General features: G+C 40.1%; 2 protein-coding genes across 3 annotated transcripts; both read left to right on the forward strand.

Annotated features, from left to right (window-relative positions):
- Positions 1 to 160: 160 nt before the first annotated feature.
- Positions 161 to 15,040, forward strand: LOC105283180 (carcinine transporter). The gene is made up of 15 exons (XM_011345711.3): positions 161 to 713; positions 820 to 1,066; positions 1,178 to 1,276; positions 1,361 to 1,724; positions 1,812 to 2,021; positions 2,095 to 2,349; positions 2,429 to 2,522; positions 5,706 to 6,167; positions 8,794 to 8,977; positions 9,132 to 9,390; positions 11,717 to 12,015; positions 12,126 to 12,238; positions 13,723 to 13,937; positions 14,133 to 14,481; positions 14,594 to 15,040. The coding sequence occupies exons 1-15, from the start codon at positions 598 to 600 to the stop codon at positions 14,775 to 14,777; spliced, it is 3,450 nt and encodes a 1,149-aa protein (XP_011344013.2). The 5' UTR covers positions 161 to 597; the 3' UTR covers positions 14,778 to 15,040.
- A 167-nt stretch (positions 15,041 to 15,207) lies between these two features.
- Positions 15,208 to 21,845, forward strand: LOC105283179 (carcinine transporter). Of its 2 annotated transcripts, XM_011345709.2 has the most exons (10): positions 15,208 to 16,722; positions 18,245 to 18,520; positions 18,618 to 18,813; positions 19,107 to 19,365; positions 19,800 to 19,992; positions 20,307 to 20,412; positions 20,487 to 20,590; positions 20,913 to 21,127; positions 21,214 to 21,389; positions 21,471 to 21,845. In XM_011345709.2, exons 2-10 carry the CDS (start codon positions 18,246 to 18,248, stop codon positions 21,687 to 21,689), a joined length of 1,743 nt encoding a protein of 580 aa, XP_011344011.1. In that variant the 5' UTR covers positions 15,208 to 16,722; position 18,245; the 3' UTR covers positions 21,690 to 21,845. The 2 variants fall into 2 exon arrangements, with proteins under 2 accessions (XP_011344011.1, XP_011344012.1); XM_011345710.2 differs by lacking the exon at positions 21,214 to 21,389.
- Positions 21,846 to 21,934: the final 89 nt, after the last annotated feature.

Raw genomic sequence — 21,934 nt, forward strand, 5'->3', positions numbered from 1 at the left:
GGAGGTCGACAAGTTCAGGGCGCCTGTGGAATGGCAATTTGTCCACCGCTCGAGATGCATGAGTCGCCATTCCACAGGCGCCCCGAACTTGGACGCTAATCATTTATTAGTTCCGAAACGTCCGCTACGAGCCGCCACTGTCCCCGACGAAAAGCGAGATAGTAATAGGACTCGGTATTGGGTCAGACGCAATTTTGTTTTCAAGTACTACAATTCGGTAGCGTTACATAAAAGCTTTTACTTTAAAGTGTTGTCACTCAAAAGGAAATCAAACAACGTTTCTATTGTCAAGTGCTGGAATTTAGTAATGGACAGATGAAATTTTATTGATGAACTATACCGCTCAGATTGTGTATCAAACTTTCTTTCTCAAGTGATACAACTCAACAATGGAGCGAATTACTCCTAACTGCCTAGTGAGCAGCACTCTTCTCTACTGAACGCAGCCATTTTTTCCAAGTTTAGCTCGACTACGTTTGGCTGACAGGTTATACGTGTATAGCCATGAACGGTATTTCTGCTGACAGTTTAGAGGCGGCACGACAATAATTCATCTCTCCTATGTAACGTTTCGTAGATTAGCGAAGTTGTATCGTCATGATTTCTACAGCCCCATTTGTTTCGCTGCTTCTTCTCTTGCTACATGCCAAGGCGAGTCCTGTGCTGGACAGGCAACATCCAAAATTGTTGGTCGTTTCTTACGATGCATTTAGGTATGACAAATTGTAAAAGAAAGAAAACCAGCGTACAAACTCACATGGCATGACGTTAAGAACAAGAGTATGTTTTAATGGCTTCTTTGAATTTCTTCTTTCACAGATACGACTATTTCAAGAGAAATCTGACGCCGTTCATGAGCCAGTTAAAAACAAATGGCACCTCTGCAGATTACATGATGAACATCTTTGTCACCAAAACTTTCCCCAATCATCATACAATGGCAACAGGGTTGTATGCGGAAACACATGGGGTTGTAGATAATGAGTACTACGAACCTGCAACAGGAAATGTTACAAAGTATTCGTACGAACTATTTCATTATGACAACAGTATTCTTCCAATTTGGGTACGTAGAGATGTACTTGCTGTTCTACTTTATGTCTTAATATACCTTAATATGTCTTAATAATATTAATTATTAATTTGTACTTTAATGTACTATTAATATACAATTCAGACAATTAACGAGAAGAGCGGTGGAGATAGACACAGTGGTACAATGATGTGGCCAGGATCGGTATTCAAGTATCAAGGAGTATATCCTACTTTTACACAGGTATTTGCGTATACACGTGTGGAGAGCTATAATTGTTTTAATTTAAATTTTGAAAGGAATCATCCTGCTGATTAAATATTTCAGTCATTTAATGAGACAATTTCATGGGAAGATAGAGTTGATACGTTAATGTCATGGTTTGTACATCCCATAAATCCAATAAATTTTGGGATATTATACATCGAAGAGCCAGATTACCACGGCCATGCCATAGGAATTAATAGTCCTGAATTTGATAAAATCCTACAAAAGTTGGACAATATCACGAGATATATGCATGAGAAAATTGATCATCACGGGTTGACGGATTTGAACGTAATTCACTTAAGTGATCATGGCATGGCATCCGTCACGATGGAAAGGATAATAAATCTGACAAATTACATCAATCCGGAGGATTACGCATTCGTGGGAACATCGCCAGGATTACATATATATCCACATTCTGGTAAGGCTGTTTCATCACGTGATGAAATTATTTGTATTTGTTACTGCAACTCTTCATAAAAGAAGTTTATATGGAAAATTGTTGCAGGAAAGGAGGAAGCAATTTATCAAAAATTAAAATCCGCTGCGCAGCAAACAAATACATTTAGAGTCTATAAAAGAGAAGATATCCCAAAGAAATACCACTATGGCAATAATACTCGTGTTGGTCCCATTTTTGTTATAGCCGAAGTTGGATACGCGTTTCAGAATCTGTATAGTGCTATAGATTATTACAAACAGAAATTTAATATTACGGGTAAGTCTCTGATACGTGGTTGTCGCTACATTTATTGGACCATTTTTAATCTGGAATCGTTATTCCCGGTCAGTCACCAATCGGACAGAATTTGGGCTGCATGGGTACGATAACGAGGCTGTGGAGATGCATCCGTTCTTTTTCGCAAATGGTCCTGCCTTTATACCGGGATGTGTATTGGAACCTTTCAATAACACAGACCTGTTTCCTCTGTTTTGTAAAATACTTGATTTAGAATGCCCCACGGTGAATGGTACTTTATCGCATATAACAAAGTGCCTTAGGACGCAATCGAAACATATATCAATATCTACGTATAAGATCTTGTGTAAGTATTATTGCATTCCTTTTAACAATGGCACATAGTTTTTCTAACAATTTCTGCAAAACTGTAATAATCTCTTTAGTTGCAGTTACTATATTCGTTATTACATTACTAGGAATTATTGTAGTAGCGACAATAATTTATAGGAAAAAATTGATATCAACAGAAAGTTGTAGGTAAGTAACAAGTACTAATACGAGGGTATTTTTGACCTAAAGCAAGCTTTCAAAACTTTGGATTTTCTGTTATTATTAGTATTTTTTTCCGTTTTTTAACCACTAATACTACTATCGTATTTTATAAAATCAAATTTGATATATATATATATATAACACTTATTCATAATTCTTATTTTTTAGGAGATCATATAATACGTTGGACAACTAAAAAATATTAGAATCAAATATTACGTCGGTTTTACATCTTTATCGACACAATTTCGATTAAAGTTTATTTTAAAAGAGTGCAATCGCGCAAAATATAATATGACATGTAATGTATATCATTATGTTTTAGTAATGAACAATACAAAATTAATTTATTATCGTTTTAAATTTGTATCCATATTATTGAGGACATTGCAAGAACGTGCTAGCTAATAATTTGACAGATGTAATTTATGTGGTAATCTAGGAACATGATATTGATGCAAAACAGTTTTCAGAGATACTTAAAATGTTTAGAAATTTGCGGAACCATAGAATAAAAAAAATTTGAATACAGTAAATTCATGATTTCATTGCTGTATATAATATAACCGAGAATAAATTATAACGTATTATTGACTTGAAATATAATATTAAAATGTACAATTCTAGTATTTCAAAGAAGGTGTATATACGTACGTTACATCGACTAAATGACTGCGCAGACGCAGTTACTCTTCAGCGGTGCAATCGCAGCGGCCCACATAAACATTTCTCATTTCACTTAATTGTACGTTCATTAACAATAAAGATAAATATAACAAGAAATATTTTATGCATTTTTTATTGCGTCTTATAGACAATTTTCAAATAAAATATAATAAATATAATATTATAATAAATAATATATTATATTAAATATTATAATATATAGTATAAGATTATATATATTATAATATAATATAAGATTTTGCTGGAAAGACGTCGGCGTAAGATATTTATATCCATTTACGTTTTCTTGAGAATAGAGCAGACTTTTTTTAAAATGATAATCACGTCTAATTATGTAAAATAGTTCTCGTTTTTATCCTACCGTTACTCGTTGTCTTCTTTGAAAAGAATAAGTGCGTTTATTTGAAATTAAAATTTTTATAAGATGAGCCAATTAAAAATAGTGAAAAATTCGTCGTATGCTTTGCAGGTGCTTTACATAATCGTTGAAGATATTTTATCAATCATCTGGCGGCAGACAGTCGTATATTAACGATTATCTGTCTAATTGCGAACATATTACAATTTCGCGATAAAGAACTCATAATCTCGACGATACGATCTCTTGATATCGTGACAATTGCGGAGATAAGGTCCTCTTGCGTTCCTTTCGCCTGTTATCGAGGACATAGGTATGAAAAGCAAGCTATTGCAGCTGCGGAATTATGACAGAAAAATATACGAATTGCGTTAATCCCGTCTAATTTTCCGATCAGATAAACCTCGCGATTAATTAATATAAATAGCCGTGAAAATCTCACAGTGGTATAATCGTGCGAACATTGCCCGTGTGACTCATTGGGTCATTTACTTTATACTTTTTATTCTTCGACGTCAACGGAAATAAGTGTTCCCTGGAATCGAACACGTATTGTAAATCCTAAATTGTAAAAGATATTTTACACGTGTTGCCACATATAGATTTCACAGATCGTATCGTTATCAAATAAGATTTGCAAGCTCGCGTCACCGGAATGATTCAGCATGGATCTATAAGCGTTTATGCAAAATTAATACTCTGTTTCTCTTTCTTGCAAACATTGTCCCTCCATATATGGCAACTTGATACATTTTTCTATCAATACTACATCAAGTCAGGAAAATAAAAAAAGTAATAATAATTCAATCGCATTTTAATCATTGTAATATTTCTTATTTCTTTGTTCGTATTTTCTTTCTTAGCGGAATACTACCCGCGAGAGATCTTACGTAACATGTCCGAATAATAAATAATTAATTACATTTAATAGAAATATATAATTAAAATAATTTTAATATTATTTCACATGTTACGTATTACCATGCATACGTACGAATTTTCTTTTTAACGTAATATTTGAGATATTATCTCAAAAAGAAAATCGCGTGCTTTATTTATTCACCTATATGTGTACCGCTTAATGAGACAAATTCAAAGGTACAAAGCGACGTGTATTATATTTGCTCTAGATTACAATTTATGACTCTGTGAATATTGAAAGCAAGTGTTGAAAGAGTGTCTTTTGCAGCGACGTGTTTTAGCAACTCTTTTATAGCACCTGAAAGGACCCCTTGATTCAACTATAGTTGAGCTATAGCGAGATCAATGTATACCGACTTTAGAATAGAAAGTATCCGCAACAGCACGTATTTCCATGCGTGAAAAAAGATCAATGAATAAAACAGACATCTCTCGTGGATTAAGAATAGTGGAACGAAAAGTGATTGCGACCTCTCCCCCCCGCGAATAATCTCTAGCTTAGTTTGAAGAATGTTGGAGAGGTAAAATTTCGAAGTGAATATTGCGCGTTAACGGCGACTTTAATCGATATCCAAAAATATCCACTGTGTGTCTGCGCCGTACAGGGTATGCTACAGGGTATGCGCACCGCTAGGAAACAGAAGAGGCCAACGTCGGTGGTACGAGGTGCAGTAATGGACGAGGGCGATCGATGTGATCCGTGGCGCGTTCAATGCCACTTGGAGAACATTGAATTGTGTTGAGCAGCAGAGAAAGAGAGAGGGGGCATACCCCGTCGATGCTTATATAGCCGGCTACGAACGGAACAGATCGTTCCAGTCGTTGTTTCTCGTCTCACGATTTGCCCGCTTTTTTTTGCGTCTCGATCATCCTTGGGTCAGCCTCGACTTTCCCGATTCGCGATTGTACCTCCACGATGCTCGAGGCTGCTTGACTAAGGCCGATCGTCCCAGCTCTGCTCCGATTCGATTCGAATTATCGCGACGACCAGACGCTCGAGGAGGAGACCAGTCGCGTGCGCGCGTGGCACCGATAACGATTTCTTTCGTCGCTACCAGACGATAGAGATCTTCAGCATGTTCTCCGGAACGTAGACTCCTTCGTCTTCCGAGTGTGGCCCGCTCGTTGTCGTCTTCGAGCCCGGAAGAGCCCGGAGGCGAGTGCTTCTCTTCAAGGAAGCCTGTCGCACGCGCGCGAAGAAGGCTGGAGCCGAATCGCGGTCGTCGCAGCCGCCCGAGGAAAGTGTTGGCTCCTCTCTTTTCTCGGGGAGCTTCGGAGATCTCGGTGGACTGCGAGATGCCGCCGCAGGAGAATTTCTCCGGAGGGGCCGCCGAGGATCTCTCACCGAGGGGCCCGAGTTCCGACGGCCTGTCGACCTCGGCCTCGTCCGACGGACTTCCGGCGATCGAGGAGAAGCGCGCCAAGAACCGCAAGGACGCCGACAGCCAAGATGACGGCCAGGAACAGCCCAAGGACATGGACTTTGACGACTTGTTGCCGCACATCGGCGAGTTCGGCACCTATCAGAGGATCCTCTTCGTGCTGATGATACCGTTCGCCTTCTTCGTCGCTTGGGTGTACTTTTCGCAGATTTTCATCACCCTCGTGCCGGATGAGTACTGGTGTCGCGTACCGGAACTGCAGAACCTCACGGTCGAGGAAAGGTAAGACGGAAGTGGCCGGCTCGTTAGCGGAGAGACGTTCTAACATTTCGGAAGACTGCAAGCAAAGTGCCAGTGTTCATCTTTTTTATTATCATGTTACAATATGTACATCCGTTCTTTCTGATCCGGTTTTCACGTTTGCTCGGCGAGCAAAAAAAGAGATAAATCGACTGTAAATCAGTGCACCGCACATTACTGATACTTGTCGATAAATAAATGGTGGATGGATACAATTAGAGGGGATTTCAACAAGAGACTTTCGATAAGACGTATCTGTCAGGTGACCGAGTCTGGAACAAGCATTGTTTCGCTTGGAAACAGTCTTGCACGATAACTGTGCGTTCCAACTTTGACACGGAATACGACGACAAATGACAATGAAGATATGATTCGATAGGAGAAAAAGCTTTTATCACGAACGTAAAACACTCGCAAGTTATGGCGTACGGTCGCGTTTTCGTAAATACTTCCTTTTTATCTATTTCTGAGGCGCCTATTTAAAGAATGATGGAGAGATAATTCAATTATTGCTCTACATTTCCCATTTCGATGTCACATTTTGATTGCATCTTCAAGCACGTTCATAATGGCCATTATGACTACCGGTATTTCGTTTTTTTGTGGCTAATTGTTCACAAATAAATCCTCAACATTCCAATTACCCGGAATACGGAGAAACGGTGATTCATTATGTTTTCTCGCTTTGAAAGCTGGTTAGCACACTTTACAATCACGCTGTTAAACGTGACATAGCGCACACTCGCGAATTATTATCTGCTAACTTATTATTATTATTATTATATCCTCTTCTAATCACTCTTTAGAAGCATACGCGACTACTCGCGACTGTTAAGTAAATGCAAATTTGCAGTACCACTTGCTCGCATTTGCGTGAGATTAGCTTTTATGCATCTCATTTAACTGTTGCGAAATATGCAAATCTAACTGAAACGATATAATTTTACATTATAATTTAAATAAATGCGCGCTGGTAAATTGTAAAAGCGCCGATCCGTCATGTCGTGCTTGGAGTAAACACCTGCCACGTTTTTCGATAAAAAATAAAATGACACGACGAATATTTACTATCCTCGTTATCGCCTTTTTGCCGTTCAACGTCACGGGTTTTCATCTCCCGTGATTGTGAACGAGAACGGGAGGATGGAAACCGGAAAGTGCGAGACATTAGCGGTACACGTTTAGCCAGGGAAAGTATGGTAACGACATAACGTCGAGACCTTCGCAGCTACAATTCGATTGCACGATTTGTAGCTGGTAATCCTATGCGCGGATTAATATTCTTTGACGTCAGCGCAATGACGAGATAAATGACCGGTTGATGCCAACTCTTTTGCGGAAACTCGTAAGAAACGTGTCAATATTACGCAACACTTGCAGTCCTTTCCAAATGGAGCAGCCAGTGTACCGTTTTTATCCGCTAATCTCCATAATCGATGAACCAATTACATTGCCGTGTCTATTTGTATCGAGTAAAGAGGAAAAATGTTCCTTAATGTTCGCGGTACACGTAAGAGAATCATAATTAATAATATCTCTGTGTTTATAAGCTATTGTCACGAGCTATGAATTATAACGGACAGCTCTGTGTTTTGGTATTAACAAGAATCATTGTCCCAGTCATGTTTTACCTTATAAAATAGCGAAAGTGTGTGTGTTCGAAACGTTTCCGTTTCGTTGCGACATCTTTTATGACATCCTTCGCGTTTGCCGGCGGAATTTTTCCATATTTATGCAAATGTTTCGAACTGTTCTTTTAAATGTTCTAACGAGAATCAATGAAGTAAATATGCATTTCTTGGCACAATACGTCCGGCTATCCGGAGGCCAATAGTATTCGTGGATAATGAATAATAAATTTGCTCGAAACCTTCGTACGAGCAATGAGAGCGTGAACGTGAAAAATACCTGTGCAAACCTTTCGACATAACACCACGCTAATGCCATGCTGATTGCACATGAGCGACAAGAGACGAATACCTTATATAGGATACCTGTGTCTTCTGATCGTGCATGTGTGCAATTATTCCTGTCACCTTCAATCTCCAATTCTGTCATCTCCGACACAAAGCGTTATCAATTTTTTTAGAATTAATATACGCTGAGGTAAACGATTTTAACAGCCACGTATGCGTTACTTGGAACAAACAACCAAATTTTAAATAGTGCGTTAGAAACAAGTGCTCTTTTGCGTATACGTATGTCATGTTTCATCAGCTTATGGTTCAACTGAGTAAACTAATATTTTTGTGCAGTCAGTTACTGACTCGTCAAGCGTGCGAGTAGAGACGCTCGCGCAAGCGTATCGAGGATGAAAAATGTCGTACGTGCATTGCAATCGATGTCGAATGTGTTCGTTCATTTACGTAAGTCTTGCGTAAAGGTCAGATTGCATGCGTTATTAACTGAAGGAGGTGCACGCGATAATTGTAGATCTTTATACGCACTTTAATCGCCGGCACCGTTTCCGATTTCCCGTGGGAATATATTGCAGCTTCTTGACATTTATCGGATGAATCTTTGGCATTTCTTGTATCATGTCTTTGAGCGGAACTTTGCTACATTAATTTCATGTTTCTAAGACGCACCGTATCTGTTTATTCGTCAGGATCGCGTTGGCGATACCGACTGGTGAGGATGGCCATTCAAAGTGCACCATGTACGACGTGAATTATACGGAGGTGCTACTGAAGGGGATAAAAGAGGCGGATCCGAGCTGGCCGACGAGGAGTTGCTCGCACGGTTGGGAATTTAATTTTTCCGACATCCCCTACGAGACTGTGGCAACTGAGGTAAGAAGAGGAAGAACTAAAAAAGATAATCATTTGAAAATGATTAGATTGTTCCGTGGTACGCGCAAGCGACTGCCATAGTAAATTCGATGAGACCAAAGACTTTTGGCTTACGTGTCGAAATAAATAATTCGATCCTAGATACTTGTTACAGTTGGGATGGGTGTGCGAGCACAGCGCGCTGCCGACGACCGCCCAGAGCGTCTTCTTCGTCGGCGCGATCTTCGGCGGCCTGATCTTCGGATGGATCGCCGATAGATACGGCAGGATACCGGCACTGGTCGGTGCAAATGTTACCGGATTTCTGGCGGGTGTTGCCACGGTGCTAGCAAACAGCTTTTGGGAGTTTGCGCTATGTCGGTTCTTCGTCGGCTTCGCCTTCGATAACTGCTTCACCATGATGTACATATTAGGTAAATGTATAATCTTTTATGTTGAATCTTTTACGAAAAGCTGTCTGTGAGTCGAAATCTCTATCATCAATTTCTCACGCGTTAACGAACAAAGACTTTTGCAGTTTTCGTACAGCAATTATTTTCTCGTTAATAGCGGAGAAATCATTTGGTGATTTCTTCCGTGTGATTGATTGCCTCGAAGGTCGAAGGAAGAATCGTGCGACTCTGAGAGTCACAGAATCCGCATGTCCCGCGGCAATTCAAGATTAATGCGCGATTCAAGACTATAAATGGAACAGGGAAAGAAATCGCAATTTTGTGTCATTAATTACAGCTCTTTATGGATCTCGTTCGCGATCCATAAAGTAATCGCGATCTATAAAGTAATAGCAATGATAATGACCTAGTCAAACTCGACTGGCTAATTATAAATCCGAGCCAATAGGTATATGTGAAAGCTTGATCCAAGATTCTGCGACTTATTAGTTTTTTGTTTACATTCTAATTGTTTTTTGCTTACATTCTAATTGCACGCGCATATTAACAATCGAGAATCGAAGGAAAATGAATTACGACAACTTTTATTTGCTACTACCAGACACAATAGCGTGCATAATCGCCGCTACGATTATCGATTTATCAAACTTGAAACCTACAATGAATGCTTTGCGCGATTAGCTGTTGTATCGTCAAACAGGATCGGAATTAGTTGGTCCGTCGAAACAAGTTTTCTTCTCCGGCACGCTCATCGCCATTAATTAGCGGTCGTAAAACTAGCAGCGAAGTTCTATGAACGTTTCTGTTCAACAAATACCTTCCATGTTTCTCTCCGTAGATGTGAAACAATGAACACGTCACCTTGCGTTCAGCAAACTAGGCACAGTCAGCCTTCACCCCGTCAGCTATCGCGATTCTAGATAATCATCATTATTTTGTTGCAATCACAATTAGTTGTCCAAGACACAATCGTGCAAGTCCCAAATCGAAATCGTGAAAAACCTGAAACGCCAAATCTCCTGCTTCGCACCGTCACGTTCGGCGTGTTCGCGATCGCTTCTCCAAGGAGATGAAAGAAATGATTTTTGATCTCTTCTTGCGTAATTACCGTTTACCGTTGATTGGCCTTGGGCAAGTAGAGATTGGCAATCCCCTCCGGGTAATCGTCGGTCTCGATCAAGTATCTTTTCGAGTATCTCCGGCATCGAGTCACACGGGGTCCGATTGCCGGATTCAGCTTTCAGGTCAAGCTCGCCCGGCTTGACTCATAAAGTCACGGTTATTGCACTCGTGCGCTTTGCCAGTTCCGTTTCGCCGATTCCACCGTCGTCAGTAGAAGCGTGGCCAATGTCAGAAGCACGTGTCGTTTTAAATTAAAGGACCGCGCGCGGACCGCTCGTGAAAGGATTACATTCCGTTTCACTGCTTACGCTCGCTGACATTTCATCGGGTTGTTATACCTGGAGTCGGAATATTGCACGATATTATACTCTAATAATCCTTTTAACTCGGCCAACCTTAGCAAAATGTAAATTGATTCTTGACATTGTTTTGTCACGCACGTAATAACAGTGAGACGTAGATGAAATTAAAAATCAGCGGTTCATAACTTGGACAATGATTGAAGAAACGTAAAATAATTGTGGTCGAGCGAATGCTGCAATCTCCAAACGCATAAATCGGTTTCTACTGTCTCACGACCTTGTAATTATCACCGAGCAGACGCGTACTGATTTTACGCTTTAAAGATAGATGGTATCTGCGAACGTATTAGAAAAATGACCGCTCGTCGATCTAATTACGATACGTAGGCGGCGTAATAATGCGTTATCCTTCCAATAAACAGGAAACGTTATCGCGATTTAATGTCCATGCGTTTCTCGTTGTATCACAAGGATGATGATAAACCAGGTTCGACCAGCACCGTAAAATTTACGCCGAGAGATTTGCGTCAATCGTTATACTGCCCGTGATAATACCCGAGCATTATCTAAATTACAAGAAAGATTTCACGTCCCCCTTTTTATTTCGGATGCCTCGCACAAGGTCAGAAGCGAAGGATGTTCACCATGATAATGTTCATAATTTCAAGTCAAGTTGATTTCAAGGTTTTCAAGCGGATGATCGCTCGCGAAATCGATCAGGATGACTTAGGCCGAAATAGAAAATAGACTATGGGGCAAGAAGAGCAAATAGAAACGTGTATACTGCGAGTCAAGTGCAGAGACATAACTTTAGTACGAGGCATTATAATATTTTTTTTTATATGATAGTAAAGAATTTTGCATAAAGTTACAACAGTCGGTACTTTGAGAGAATACTTGACACAACGTATCTGTTTCGTTAGTGTTGGAATACGTGGGACCAAAGTGGCGGACTTTCGTGGCGAACATGTCGATAGCTCTCTTCTTCACGTTCGCCGCCTGCATCTTACCTTGGATCGCGTATTTCCTGGCCGACTGGAGAATGACCTGCATCACCATATCCGTTCCTCTGGCTCTGGCGATAGCGGCACCTTGGTTGGTACCGGAGAGCGCGAGGTGGCTCGTTAGTCAAGGCCAAGTGGAAAAAGCGATTAAAATCCTAGGTAAATTCGAGCGAATCAACGGCACGAAAGTACCCGAGAACGTTTACCAGAACTTCCGTGTAAGAGTCATTCTTCATTTTCTCTTTGCGTCTGTAAAAACACTGTTGCGAGAAGTTTATTAATGGCAAATCACACGAACGTAAACGTTGTCCGCTTGTCGATTTAACAGGAAACCTGCGCTAGAGTGTGCAAGGAGCAAGAAGCGGACAAAACTTACTCCGTGGTGGACTTATTTAGGAGTCCACGTTTACGAAACATTACGTTACTTTTGATTATTATCTGGTGAGTATAACGGTACTTGCGAATACGCGATAGAGTATTTCTTAATTTTCCAACTAGATTCTCAGATTACGATACGATTAGAAATTTTCATTTAATTTTTTATTTAGCGTTTAATGAAAACAAAAAATTTGTATAAAAGAATATATTAGGGATGTGATTTAGTTTTGAGGGTTTTTTTGCTCAAAAACGCATGTATTTAAATATGATAATGAATGAATACCTTAATCAAAATATTTTCCTTCGTTTTCTATAACTTTTTCCCATCTTTCTGGCAAGAGATGGATTCCACCACGATAAAATCACTCTTCTTTTGAGTTGATCCATTCGTCGACGAATTTTCGCACTTCTTCGAAATTATGAAAGTGTGTATCCTCTAAAGCGTGTTGCATCGACCGGAACAAATAATAATCGCATGGAGCAATGTCCGGAGAATACGCGGGGTGCGGTAAGACTTGCCATTCAAGCTCTAATAGTGTTTGTTTCACTGATAACGCAACGTGAGGTCGAGCGTTGTCATGAAGAAGAATCACTTTCCGTCGTTTACTCGCAATTGGTGGTCGTTTTTGGTCCAATGCTTGCTTCAACTTGTACAATTGGTGTCGATAACGATCAGCCGTGACAGTCTCATGCGGATTTAACAGCTCATAGTACACTATCCCACCAAATACAGAGCATTACTTTTCAACCGTGAATATTGCGTCTCGGAGTGGATGTTGATGGTTCGCCTGGATCCACCCATGATTTTCTGCGTTTCGGATTATCAAAATAGATCCACTTTTCATCCCCAGTAACAATCCGAGACAAAAGACTCTTCTTTTTTTGCCTGGCGATCAACGAAATGCAAATGTTCAAATGGCACTTTCCGATAATTCATGTCGAACCCATTTCCCTTCTTTCTGAATTTTTCCCATTTCATGTAAATGTTTCGTAACTGTTGTACGATCAACATTTAATGCTCTGGCAAGTTCTGAAGTGGATTGTGTTGGATGTTCGTGCAATAATGCTTGCAAATCTGCATTTTCAAGCTTTCTTGGTTGTCCCGAGCGTTCTTTGTCCTTCACATCAGTATGACCACTTTTAAAGCGTCTAAACCAGTATTCACACGTCTTAATTGATGGGGCAGAATCACCATAAGTTTCCACAAGAATTCTATAACCGTGAGCCGCAGTTTTCTTTTGATTAAAAAACAAAAGCAACGCATGTCGAAAATGCTCTTTCGGAAGTTGCATTTTTACGATGATATAAACAATAAACACGACTGTTATTGCATCTATTGCTATAATGCTACTAAATGTCATGGATAATGTCAAGACTGTAAGAAACAACAGTTATCGGAAACAGCTATTGGAACAAACTGACACTACAACCATCTGTTGCAAAACCCTCAAAACTAAATCACACTCCTAATAGAATAGTGTATAAGAATATAAATACTTGCTAGAAAGCAATCATCCTTTTTATCAATCATGTCTCACACGATGCAGGATGGCGATATCGCTGGTATTCGATGGTCACGTAAGAAATGTGAATAATCTCGGGCTGGACGTCTTTATGACGTTTACTATCGCGGCATTCACTGAGCTACCTGCCGACACGTTCCTCACCCTCGTTCTGGATCGATGGGGTAGACGATGGTTGGCATGTGGTACCATGGTAATTTCCGGAATTTTCAGCATTTGGGCAAGTGCGGTCTCGAACAGTGAGTGAACTGCGAGCTTATTTTTTCTATAAAATGCTGCGGGATTATTTTTTCCAAACCAACAAGTGGGATTACATATATTGCACAATTATTGCACGGAATCAGTTCCTACGTTGATTCCAACGTGTGTTCACAGAATATTGTTACGCATATCTTGCATCTCGTATGCAGTTTTTAACTAAATGCTCATTTTAGAGGTCTATTCGGCCACCCTGGCGATCGTTGGTAGATTTTGGGTGAACATTTCGTACAACATCGGTCTTCAATATGCAGCCGAAGTATTACCAACGGTTGTGAGAGCTCAAGGCGTTGCCTTGATCCACATAATGGGATACGTTGCCAGCATTCTCGCGCCCTTCGTCGTTTATCTGGACATTGTCTCGCCCATCCTGCCATTGTTGGTTCTCGGTGTCCTGGGCGTTCTGGGCGGTCTGCTAACGTTGTTCTTACCGGAAACGCTCGACAAAGACTTGCCACAGACTCTACAGGACGGCGAAGATTTCGGGAAAGATCAACAGATGTGGGACATGCCATGTCTCTCAAAGTAAGCCTCTAAGTGCCAAGTTGTCTGTCGCAAAATTTCTCTGTCACTACTATTTCTGTATTTTTGCAAGTTATAATTTACAAGATATTTAAGTTGCTTTTTTATCTTTTAGGAAAAAGCCTGCTGACGTGGAGGTACCGCCAGTAGCCATCTTCCGGTCGTTCGAACGCAGCAGCCTGCGGAATTCCATGAGAGCTTCCACCCGCGGCGAGACCCTGAGGAGCAGCATGATACAAAGATCGAGCATAAGGTCGCGGAAAAGCGTGAACGCGGCTACGGAAGCGGAAAACAAGTGAATCAGCGGGAAACGTAGACCCAATTTTTAATATTCCGACATTTCTCTTTATCGCTGTTCTTTGCGAATCGCGTGATATCGGAGCAACCAAAATCAAATTATATTTAATGTGCACATTTCTATCGGATCTTTGAGCAGTTTTAAATCAATGAACCGTTTACCCGGATTTATCCGGTGAGAGGGAATTATTGTGATAATTATGTATTAATGATAGAGTACTTAGTACTAGACAGAAAGACCGATTAAAGAGATTCAATTATTAAATAAATGAAATTCTCTTTGGCCCTCTCTTCTTTTACTCTAATTTTATATCATAGAATTTTTGTTCTTCCAATTTTTCCTTCATTACGTATTAAATTGTACATATGTGACGTATGTGCGAATGAGTTTGGTTTCTTGCCAAACGGCTCGAATCGCGTGCCAGTTGCAATTGCGTGCCGCAAATATCGTCATGGGTTCAACAAGCAAATCACGTAAGAAAGTGGTGACAATCGGTTGCGTGAGTGATTGAACCGGATAGCTGCTTCTATTTGTAAAACATTTTCATGAAAAGTAATTAAGATAACTGTGCTATCGCAATATTTCGCCGGTAGTTATTTAAGTTTAAAAAGATTGTAAAATGATGATTGGCATTGACTTGACATTCGTGATAATCTCAGAAATTATATATATTTGAACAGTGTTATAATAATCTTTGATCATATATGTATATTGTGTGTGTGTGTGTGTGTGTGTGTGTGTGTGTGTGTGTGTGTGTGTGTGTGTGTAGCTGACTCGAAATTTTCGATCGAAGAGTCTTATAGTGTTGTGTGAATAATTTAGTATGCGCTTGCGTGTACATCGCGAAGATCGATGATGTGTCAATTTTTTTGCATTATCAAGTACACGAATAGCAAATTTGCATATAATTTCGTGGTGGCGAGAACTTTGTGTACTTTGGTAGCTGACTCCTCTTACGAATGGAATTTTTATGTTGCACAATTGAAGAAAAAGGTAAGCTAAAAATCGTAATAAAATGTAAAAGACTATTTTAAAAGATCTTTTTACAACATACGAAATTTTTATTCCCCAAACGTGTCGAACCAAATTCTTTTATCACGTTACTCTGTCAAAATTTAGTAACATTTTTAAAAATATTTTAGAGAATTATCTTTTGTGATGCCTGGTTTACAAATCTTTTAGGGAAAATTTGCATATCTACCCATCTTGTAAATTTTCACAGATCTCATGCAAAACTGATAATTTATCATGCAAAAATGCAGGAAAGCATTTCGCGAACATATTGCAAATATTGCGAAAAAATCATATTTCATTCAGATCATTACCTCGGAGTGTTATTTTGAGAAAACTCTCCGCATCCTCTGCCGAACTTGAATATTATTTTTTTTCTTCAAGACAGAGTATGCGTGTCTTACCGCGACAGGTTGATGATCTTCGCCGATGTTTTATAGCCGTAGTCTTCCTCTTGGGTTTCATCTCGCGTTTGCAATTCTCGCTACGTTGATAGTCGCAACGTTACAGAAATATATCATGTTTCGTGACGAGCTCGTATATCAACGGTGGTCAATCGGGTTTCTTCTTCACATAGCGAGTTGCGTTTCGCGACGGAACATCATCATTGTCGTCAATCGACTCTATCGATTCGTCGATCGTAGATTCCGCCACAGGTGGTACTAGACATTCGATGTTAAACCATTATTTGCTGAAACGGTTCATTTACGACAGATGTACCATCAGTATTTATAATTAAAATCTCAAAGTGTAATTTTTTCAACCTATCTTTATTGGTGCTTGTGCTCTTTTCTTTTCAAAGTCTTCTTTAGCGTGGGGCATTACGTACGTAGATCCTAAACTTGTTGACGTTCCTGCGTCTGTGTAAAACAGTGATAGCAATTACACACCGAGTATATCAAAGTGTAGAATTACTGGAACAGAGAAATAAGAATGTGAGTATTAATGGCTCTCACTAAAATTTGAACGCTACAGTTTTTAAAGATGCAGAGTTTCTTGAAAATAAAGTAATTATTTGCGATAAAGAAAATTTTATCACAAATAAACTGATTAACAAATTTATTATATATTGTAATCAAACTTTGACAAGCTTGAGATTGAAAAGTTTGAAGTTTGAGCGAATATTAATGACCAACTTCGCGAAGATATGTACTGCATAGAATTATTATATGTTAATCGTATATAAATATAAATGAGTGACAAGTTTAATTAATTTAATTTATATAAAAAGAACACTTGTTTCGATAAAAAACAAGATGAAATATTGATTAATTATATACATTTTGTAATTGTAATTGCAAAGTAACTTTACTCTAGTAGCTTCCATAAAAAGCATTTAATAAGCATAATTAACCTTAATGGACAATCAGCTAAGTATCTCAATGTGAGTACAGAGATGTGAATTATTTTTTTAATTGTGCAATAAATTTTATTTATGTATACGTATCTACACATACTTACACACACACACACGCGCGCGCGCGCGCGCATATATAAAATGTAGCAAGTTTAAGATAAGACGCTGCTTGCTCTTGCATTTCGCTATTAGTCTGAGTCGCACAAAATTAAGAACAATCTTACAAGACGCATCGCTCACTGAAAAATATTTTCATTAAATTATCAAATCAAAGCGTCTCACGTCAATGCTTCTTCACGATTTGTTGCGCCTACATTGACCCTCGACTAATATTTCCGATATCTCGTCACTAAAATATCATGTGTGTGTCTCGGATTTTATTCGCCGTGATACGACAAATATCACAAGTAAGACAAGTACAGATATTTTCGGCTCTTCGCAATAAAAAGAGTTGTATCCATTATAAACAAAAAAGCCAAGCGTTAATTAATTGCGCACAAAGTGCACGATCAAGTTATATCAATACTCGTTTCGTGATTATTGTTAAACTGTAATTTATTAAAAACTACCTCACGTGCATTACTTTACGGTGAATGTTACGTAAATCTACGTATACCTACGCCGTAATATTCGGTATTTCATAAGTAATATAAAGGCGACGCTATGCAACGTCGATAATTGCCCGACCGGTCGTCAAACTCGCGATTGATCTTCATAATTGTCTTGTTCGACGCGCGTGTTACGAGCCACTTGATCCCACTATGTTGAAACAACATCGACAGCTTGGATCGTTCCCACTTAAGTGGTTGCTTGGCACGGCTAACAGTCATTCTAATTAAGATGACTGCAAACTTACAACCGTTACGCAACTGTACATGTATGTTTCTTTCTTTACATTTTTAAATTAGATAAAATTTTTTCACATCTTTAATTTAGATAAAATTTTTAATAAAGCTCTGACTTATTTCCCAAAAGAGTTTCTAATTTTACCTGTAACTCTGGTTAAAATGTATCCACAAACATATTACCTCTTGTTTCTACTCTTTGTTTCTTTAATAAAAAAAATAACATTAGTGTGAAACTTTGGCAATGTCCGCTAGAATGATGAAGAATGCAAACGGCATGAAGAACCCCATAGATGGCACAGATCCGAGCGAGACCACGACATTAAGATCAAAGTTGGAGACTTTCGACGATATTCTGCCGTACGTCGGCGACTTTGGCAGATACCAGTGGCTACTTCTGCTGAGCTTACTTCCTTACAGCGTCGCATATGCCACCCTATACTTTTCGCAGTTTTTTCTCACCCTGGTACCGCAGGAGCACTGGTGCAGAATAGAAGACCTGGTCTCCTTGAACCTCACGCAGGAAGAGCGGTACAGCTTCCGTTAAGATTCCAGGCATTTTTGTCCCTCTGGCGGCATTCCTGAAACGAAATAATCTATAATTAAAATGGCATAAAAAAATTTTCAGAGTGAGGATCAGCATACCAAAGTCCCAGGATTATCCGTATTACGACCGTTGCCATCGAAAGGATCTGGATTTTTCCGCTCTCCTGAATCATAGGAAAGACACTCGCTCGATTGAATGGAGGACGAATCAGACCGTGGACTGCAATCGATGGGAATACAATTTCACGCAGATTCCGTATGCCAGCATAGCGGCTGAGGTGAAATATCCTTGAATGCGTGCGTCACGGTGCACACGAGATAAAAGATACAGAGGGAGAATTAAGATTCATGAGTAATTCTGCCGGCGATCGTGCGATTAATCGAGGTTGCCATCAGTCATCCGCAATCTCGTCACTGCAATCGCGCGGCAAGAAAGAAATAGCACGTTGCTTTACCGCTTTACCGCGGTGCAACAACTCGCATGGTCGTCTAGGTGGAAATGCTCATGATCGTTCAGCGCGTACAATATAATACATTCCCCACGCACTGATTCTGGATCCTTTGTGATTAGCTAGATTGGGTATGCGACCAGGAGTATCTCATTTCGACGGCACAGTCCATCTTCTTTTGCGGCTCGATCGTCGGCGGTTTCCTCTTTGGATGGATCGCCGATCACAAAGGCCGGATTCCCGCCCTGATGCTTTGCAACAGCGTTGCGCTTTTGGCCTCGATCGCGACCGCGAGCGCAAACACCTTCTGGTCATTCGGCGTCTGCAGATTTCTCACCGGCTTGGCTTTCGACAATTGCATCAACATCCCGCTGATTATAGGTGAGAGATTCGTAGCGATGCCGGCCTCAAGATAGTCTTGACCATGCACTCGCGGCAGAACAATCTATTTCAATGTTCCGTTAGAATCGCACGTGGAAACATTCAATTATCCCATATTTCTGTCGTTATGTAAATCAAAATTGAAATCTAAATAATAGATCTAGTAGTAATAATAGTAGTGCGTGGAGCTTGTTAAATGCGTCTGGCATACGATTAATAATTGGCATTATCTCCCGGATTATCTCCCCGGAAGAGACTGTAAGATGAGGAAATCCTTAGAATCGATCCGAGCGCGTAATTTATGAATATTTATAAAAGAGAATGAGTTAATATTTATATATATATATGGCACGAATATCGAGGCTGAATCGATTTGAAAATGAAATTGTACCTCTCGAGATCGATATATTGATAAATGATATCTCTTTGAACAGTGGTCGAGTACATGGCCGTGAACAGACGGACGCTGGTTGTTAATGTCGCTTTTGGTATATACTTTGCTGTCGGAAGCACGGTCCTGCCATGGATCGCGTACTATATCGCAAACTGGAGATTCTTCGCTTATGTTACCGCGATCCCGATGATGAGCGTCTTTATCACTCCCTGGATCCTTCCTGAAAGTGCTCGGTAAAATGCAGACTTGCGTGAATTATTTATCTAAATTCTTGAAACTGTCGTTATCAAGAATATTATATATCTAATCTTGACTTGAAAATATGACAAGAGATTTCGTCCCTCTTGCGATCGAATAAATATTGAATAAATACAAGTTTTGCACGCGAGATTTTCAAGTGGACAGTCCAGACTCCCAGATATACGTATAATATGATATCGCTCCTAGAATAATGTTCACGTGTATAGTCGTAAGAGAGTTCGCTTCACAGTTATCTGTGTCTTGCCGTTCGAACTTTCTGCTGAATGCACCACTGTTTCACGTTAAGATGGTTCGTCGCCAACGGCAGGATAGACAAAGTGGTGCAAAAGTTGCTGCAGATAGCAAGGGTCAACAGGAAGAGCCTCGACCCAGCCGTCTACGAAGTCTTCGTCGTAAGTACGATTGAGACAAAGCTCGATCGTAAAACGCAAATTGCGTTTCGTCACCCACCTTACCGTCTTTACAGAGGAACTTGACTGCATCCGATACTCGTACGGAAAGCGCGACCATTTTCGATCTTCTGAAATCGCCACGTTTAGCGAAGAACGCTGTCTTGCTAATCTTTTTCTGGTGAGTAAAAGTGTATCTTTAGCTTCCATTGTGCCACATGCTTCTTCGCCGTGTAATAGTTCTCTCTTGAGTTTCACGTTTAGCACATTAATTTTACAAGACGTCGTCACGTTTCCGTGTTGAAGATATACTTTACTCGTTGTGACGTGATCCGCTCCACCGATGAAGGACTGAAGGAAAAATTTCTGGCAGCGTTTCAGATCCCATCCGTACAACTTACACCGTGTGCCATTTCCAAGATTGGATCCCATACTTCGTGTCTTTTACTTTAATGCATTACACGTGTCGCGTACAAATTCGTACGGATTTCGTAACGTTCCAGGTCCTTGACGATGATAGCCTTTGACGGCCACGTGTACTCCCTCAAGCTGATTCCAAGTTCGGTGTTTGTGTCCTTCTCCGTCGCCTGCGCGACCGAGCTGCCGGCCGGACTATTGCTGACGTTGCTGCTGGATCGCTGGGGTCGCAGATTTTGCGGATTTATCACTCTGGCCATGACTTGCCTCTTCAGCTTTGCCGAACTGCTGTTGCAGTCGAGTGAGCATACGCATACGTAGATTCGAACGTTTCTCAAGTAAAATCGGATGGTCCACCAGCGTGATTTTGTGCATTTCATCATTCAGTTGTAGCGAAACTGATAATGTCAGTGTTGTCGCGATTTTGCCTAAATATGGCAGCCAACGTGGGTCTTCAGTACGCCGCCGAGCTGCTGCCGACGCCTATCAGAACGCAGGGCGTTTCGTTGATCCACATTTTTGGTATAATTGCTCATTCCCTCGCGCCATACGTGGTAGACACGGTAAATCGCGTTCTTCATTTCGTAACGTTCCGTAATTTTTGTTTCATTAAAATCGTCTCAAATAATCGTTCATTGTTTCAGGCCAAGATCTGGGAGGGATTACCGATGATGATCATCGGCGTCGTGTCCTTTTTAGCCGCCACCCTCATATTATTCCTACCGGAAACGCTTGGTCGCGATCTACCGCAAACCCTGCGTCAGGGCGAGGACTTTGGTAAAGATCAGAGTTTCTGGACGCTGCCTTGCTGCGAGGGATCGCGCTCGGATCGACATCGGCATTATCGTCCAAGCGAGATATAGTCTTTTCAATTTTATTACGATTCTCGGTACAACGACCGGGAGAATGTAGTTAAGAAATTTTTACGTGTCTCGCAGTGACACAACATATAATCTGCAACGAAACTACTATCTGTTTTGTGCCAACGAATAAAGTTTCTAGATTAGATTAAAGATTAATTTCTCGATTTGGAAATAATTTTCTTTTATATTAAATAATATTCTTTTTATATTTTATATTAAGAGGATCTATTAATAGTTTGAGAATG

The sequence above is a fragment of the Ooceraea biroi genome, chromosome 3 (genome assembly GCF_003672135.1).
Source record: "Ooceraea biroi isolate clonal line C1 chromosome 3, Obir_v5.4, whole genome shotgun sequence".
Lineage (NCBI taxonomy): Eukaryota > Metazoa > Arthropoda > Insecta > Hymenoptera > Formicidae > Ooceraea > Ooceraea biroi.